Source organism: Squalius cephalus (assembly GCF_949319135.1).
Source record: "Squalius cephalus genome assembly, chromosome: 6".
In the NCBI taxonomy this organism is placed as follows: domain Eukaryota; kingdom Metazoa; phylum Chordata; class Actinopteri; order Cypriniformes; family Leuciscidae; genus Squalius; species Squalius cephalus.
In genome coordinates this window covers 4630808-4637081 of record NC_137127.1, presented here as the reverse complement: position 1 = coordinate 4637081, position 6274 = coordinate 4630808, and the positions used below count along the sequence as shown (strand labels likewise).

The 6274-nt window shown below is 37.9% G+C and overlaps 1 protein-coding gene across 2 annotated transcripts in view; it reads right to left on the bottom strand.

The window, feature by feature from the left end:
* Nucleotides 1-226: 226 nt before the first annotated feature.
* Nucleotides 227-6274, bottom strand: part of lekr1 (Leucine-, glutamate- and lysine-rich protein 1) — a 96135-nt gene continuing 90087 nt past the window's right edge. For both annotated transcript variants that reach the window (XM_079873901.1, XM_079873902.1), the window contains one exon: nt 227-944. In XM_079873901.1, coding sequence (XP_079730027.1) covers nt 549-944 — 396 coding nt within the window. In that variant the 3' untranslated portion in view covers nt 227-548. The remainder of the gene's footprint in view (nt 945-6274) is intronic.

Sequence of the window (6274 nt, the reverse complement as noted above, 5' to 3'; positions counted from 1 at the left end):
CGCTTCAGTGAATTGCAGTGTTGTCCTCATGACACTGTGTGTTTGGAAAACTGGTTTTGGAGTACTTCTTTACTGCACAATGCACATTTCTTAATATTAAGCCTAAAATGTGTTTTAATATCACTATTAGTAAAGATAGTATGATCTCTGTATACTATCAGTCTTTCAATGCAAGATACTGAAAGTATATCTTTAGTTGAACTACTTCAGGATAACTAACGTGCATTAAGTACAAAGTTAGTTGTTCCAATTTAGACAGACTTTAAGTACATCAGTTTAGTATACCAAAAGTTCAATTGCAGGGTATTTATATTAAGTACATAAATATGTAAATGTAACTGAACATGACTTGAACAGAACTCACCAACAGGCACAATGGAAACATGAGGACTAAATGCTGCGTTCACGCCATGTCGAAACTACTGTAGTCTCGGGACACTAGAGTCACATGACACTAGGCAATATATAAAATAAAAGACATCAAAACATGAACAGACGTGACACCTAGAAGGTTACTGAGCACACAATCTAGGGGTCTTTAGGGAGAATCAGGGTTTGTCCTGTCCGCTCCTCACCCTGCCGAAGCTTTTGCACAGGTCGTTCACTGAAGCGACTCTCTGTTTGCTGATTTTGGGCAGGATGGGTGTTAGCCGGGACGATCCATGCCAGGACGCCGTAGTTCTTCCCACGCTAGCAGAATGACTCTCAGGAGCAGGCGGTTTGGATGACGTGTTGTGGTTGCATATCTGAGGATGGGAAGGGCTGGGATTGACTCTGGGGACGGGGAGGTCTGAACTCATAACTGTGGATCTGGAGAGTCGGGTGTGTGTCTGAAGGGTGGAGCGTCTGAGTTCCTGAAGCTGCTCTTTGGCCAGAGTCAGCGCTGCTGTCAGTTCTTCCCTTTCTTCACACTCACGCCTTACTGTCTCCTCAAGAAGGGACTTCTACAAATCAAAGAGAGAAAAAAAGGTGGAGGGATGGAAACAGAAAACCTCATATCTCTCACAGGCCAATAAAACCCTTACATAGTTACAACAAAAATCGGTTACACTTTATTTTAAGGTGTCATTGTTACAGTGTAATTATATATTTAAGTACTGAGTAATATTAAGCAACTACATGTACTTACTATAGGATTAGGATTTGGTTGAGGGTTAGTTGTGTGTAATTATGCATCATTTACTGTTAATACTATTGTAAGTACATGTAACATATGTAACAAGGACACTGTAAAATAAAGTGTTACCCAAAAAATCTAACTAAATGAAAAGTAGCTTTAAACTTAGAAAATGCCTTTACCTTAATTTACAGTAAATCTGTAACCTATTTTTTGGGACACTTTTAGCAAGTATTTCATTCATATGTCTAATATGCTTCTGACTTACGTTTTCATGTCGTTGAACTAATATGTTTTTCCTCTAGGTTGTTGGTGCAGCGTTTTTTCTTTTGGCAACGTGAGGTTAAGATGCGTGTCGGCAGAGCAGACTGTTTCTGATAATACACGCTTTGATAGAGCTGTTTAAGTCATCTAAATCTAGTGTTTTAATAGCAAGAACAAATCAAATAGCAAGAACAAATGAGTAAGAACGAATCGGCAGTAAATGCCCAGCCCACAATGAGAACCAGTATAGTGCTGGGAAGTCTTAAGAAGCCCGTCAGATAATAATACCTCTCAATGAGCCAGGAGCGAACAAAGCAACACGCTCCGATAAAAGAAAACATCTCAGCTTTGATCAAAGAGTCAAGGTGTCTCTTAATGGGAAAGTTTCCAGTGTCTCTTGTGTGGCACAGACACACACTCACGGGCGATAACTTCACTGCACTGGCTGCGGCCGAAATACAACTCTGAAAGACAAGACTGGATTGAGATGGTGACTTCTAAATCCGGTGACGGACAGCGAATCTCAGGATCTTATACAGTCTAGAGAACGGTGAGAAACGCCAGTCTTTTTTGAAAAATCTCCCAAATTGGAATAAATCTTCGTGCCCAAAGAGGACCATAGGAAGGTCCTCCTCCACGCCCACTCGATGTGAGTTTTCATAAATTCCAGGAGAAGGAAAAAGCGCTATAGAATCGGCCGGACAACATGAGGAAAAATACAAGGACTCTTTATGGATCTATCCTGACATCTCCGTCGATAGCGCTTTAAAAACCATCAAACAGGATGTACAATTCCAGCTGTACGACTACCAGTTCGCTGAGGATGAAACATTGCTTTGTAATACACCTGATGAAGCTCAACGGATTGCTACACGTGAATAACTCTTGATATTATTGCAGCAATCTTGAGAATTACAGAAGAGTCATGTTACCTACTAGGCAGGCCTGAGATATTTCACATTGCAGTGCACAGTTTTTTTTTTAAGTGCACTTTTAGTTTTAGGGTGGTTTATATGCTTTCCTCTGTGTTGACAATTGCAATGCCCTATTTTCATAATTCATTAAGTATATCATTGATCCTGCAATTGATAGCAGGTTTAAAATGCTTTAAGTGACAGGTCTGCTATATTATATAACACACTTTACTTATCTGTGCTCATTAAAGGTGCAGTAAGCAATTTCTGAGAAACGCTGTTGAAAGTGGATCTGATCGAGCACCAAAACACACTCGTAGCCAAACAGCATTAAGGGGCGTGTCCACTCATTAAGGGGGAGGAGCCTGTGTTGCATAGCATGTTTGTGAATTTTTGGGGGGGGGGGGGGTGCTATCAAAATACAGGGGCGTGTTTGTTTTGGTGATTTTAAATATCAACAGCGTGTCTCAGATATCGCTAACTGCACATTTAAATCGCTAACTGCACATTTAACAGGCTATTCAATAGTATTGATGATTAATAACTTTACCGTTGATTGGCCCAAAAATGATGGTTTGCATTTATAGTTTTGTTAATGCGGTATTGTGTCTGTTAATAGTGCTTGTGGTCCGCTTATACACTTATTTGTATGCCAGATTTTATATTTTATGCTTTTCGCGTTACATTATGTCGGGAGCTTTGAGGGAAAATAAAAAACTCAAAAGGATATGGACTTGGATCATTGGTAGTCGAGATATGGTGGTGAGCTGCGGTTTGTCTTTATTCAACGGACAGATCTAGAATGTATTGTGTGAGGAGATAAAAATACAGACAGAGATTAAAAAGGAGCTGTGAATAAGTACATAAATAGTCTTTCTACAGGAAACACGTACTGAAAATCATAACAGACTTAGGAAGCCTTGGGTGGGCCAGGTCTACCACTCCAGTTTTAACCATATGTGTGGAGGCGTAGCGAAAATAATTCACAAACGAACACTATTTACTGCATCTGGAACGATTTCAGATCCCCAAGGGCGGTACATTAGTGTATCAGGTCATCTTTTCAATAAACAAATAGTTAACTTATTGAATCTATACAGAATATTGATCACCAATATGCTATGGCTCCAACACCAGAGTTATATAGAGAAAATCTAAGCCAACAATATTTGATTCATTATTGATAGAAAAAACTTAGTGTGATTTAGTTTTTGCATGAGCTAGGTTTTACGAACACGGCAAAAAGGTAGATCGTCTTCTTGCCCAACAGTTAAAAAGTAAATAGGCATCTCAGCTTATTCCGAAGATTAGGAAAATATCTAAAGAAAATTCCAATAGGTCCCCAAGAAATTAAGTCTATTTTTCTAAAAATATTATTAATTTACGCATGATGATTCTATTATGTTAACATTCTAGGCTAATGTAAACTTTCCCACAGTTAAACACGATCAAATGATCAAAAGAGAAATCTGGATAATCCTTTACAACTTTAAGAGATTAAAGGATTCAAACAAATCCACACAGGGATTTGCACGCTCATACAGGTCTGGATGGGTGAGTAAATGATGACAGAATGTTCATTTTTTGGGTGAACTTTCCCTTTAAATGTGGATGTTAAAATATTATCTAAAGTTATTATTAAAGATATTTCACAAGATCAGACGGGCTTCATTAACGGACGTCACTCCATTATTATTTAAAAACTTCTCAATGTTGTGCATTCTTCTGCATCAGACATCCGTCCTGAAGAGATTATTTCTCAACACACCGAGAAAGCATTTGATAGATTCGAATGGAATTATTTATTTGCATTACACAAATTTGGATTCGGCTCAAAATTCACTTCCTGGACTCGCTTGCTTTATCATCAACCAAAGGCAGTCAGTGTTACAAATAAGCTGTTGACAGAAAGCCTGAACCCGTAGCGGTTTATTTTGGCTATAGAGCCACTATCGTCACTCAGATCGTTTATTGGTGGTTTTAAAAGAATGGGTGTCGAGTATAAAGTTTCCTTATCATAAATCTATCATACGTCTGTGAAGTTGTGAAAATATTAAAAGACTACGGGTACTCTCCACGTTATAAACTAAACTTCACTAAAAGCATTTGCTTCCGTAAACCATTGACGTTCAGATTTTGGATACAGACTTGTCCTTTTGTATATCAAAATCAGGATTTAATTACTTAGGAATTAATATTACTCGCTCTGTTTAAAGCAAATTGCAATCCCATACTTCAACTTGAATCTTACTTCCAATGGTTGGATAATTGAGTGTTGTATAATTGTCTTTAGCTGGTAAAATCAATTGTGTTACACCCAGATTATTGTATTTGTTTCAGAGTCTTACGATACGAAGTCCTTTTTTTTCTAGTCAAAGCTTTTCCCTTGGAAGCTCCCATATGCAATGCTCATCTTTTCTCGGCTGCCAAACTAGATTCAACTGTCAAACAATGGCAGCATTTGGGCCTATAGTTACATGAAGTGACTTTTATTGGTAATATTTTTGCTAATTAAAGTGATCTTGTTCAATTCAATCTTCAAAAAACAGATTTTTCTCTCTCAGTATTTTCAGGTTTAAACCTTTTGTCACTTCATCCAAGACCGTTTCTAAAGTCACCTGAGATAAAGCTGAAGTCCGAGTGAATGGGATTCAGATGAAAGTTCTCTACTGTAAAACCAACTTGGCTAAAGTGTTTACAGACGAAACATGCGATCGCTGTAATGCATCCAAGGCAGATCTAACCCATGTGTTACGGTCATGTTCTAAACAGAGAAAATTTAGTTTGTCAGTTTCTTAGATTTTAAACACATGAAGAATTCACCCTAACCCAATAATGGCTCTGTTTGACATCAGAGCTGACGATGATGAAGAATGAATGAATGATCAAGAAAATGCCTTGGCTTTTGCAACCTTTATAGTTAGAAAGCACAGTAAAAGTAGGACAGTAAATTGAGAAATAACCCCCTTTCCTCCCATCACATTATGCCAGTGTTTTTGGTTTCATTTTCAAGGACTTTTAGTTTGTTTCTCTTTGTTTCCTGTCTCCTTTGTTCACATGTTCCCGCTTGTCTTTGGTTGTCATGGTTATTAATTGAGTTATTACCTGTCCCTCATTAGTTCATTAGTTGTTGTGTATATAGTTCCCTCAGAAAATGAAATGCTTTTAATGCTTTTTTGTCCATTTATTGACACAACAATACCATTTTGGGGGCCTGAAGGCAAACTTTTGAAAGCTTTTGTGTCTGTTTAAACCACAAAAACGCATGTATATTATGGGTTTCTTTTGGTGCATAATGTTTCTTTACAAAGTGACATAGCTAACTACTGGCCTGGCATAAAACAGCAAAATACAGCATTTTTGCTTTGTTTTTGCAGATCTGTGTAAGCACTTTGATAATGTTGTCATCTGTGTGTGGAAAAAACAGGATATGAAATGTCAATGGAAAAATTGAAAACAATGACAATGATTCATCAAGTTACTCTGTTTTGAGTCATCATCTGCTCAAAAGGCCTAAAAATAAATAGTATCCATCACTAAGGTGATTTCACTTGAAAGTGTAACACAGGGAAACTCCACTTGGAAAGACTCTGGAGCAGCTGGATGATGACTTGAGCACACAGGAAGTCAGCATGCCTTTGGAAAGTGTTTGTGTGGAACTCCAGCATCTTCACACTCAAGGGAGTTCCCTACACTAACTGTTTTCCAGAGGAGCATCTGTGTGCATGATGTCACCAGATTCAATCTTCAGGTGAAACACTGTCATCTAGTGGTCATAATGAGATACTGCAGTACACAGATCACCTCAACAGTCTCAGCCTGTTTAGAATTATGAAATTAATTCATAATGGCGCCCATTAAAAGCTTGTTTCTGATTGGCTGACAGAGGTTCTAAGGGTTCTATAAGGTTCTATAACTGCAAAGTTATGAAGCAGTTACAGGTTTTCAAAGTTATTATGGTTAAACTATTTGTATTATT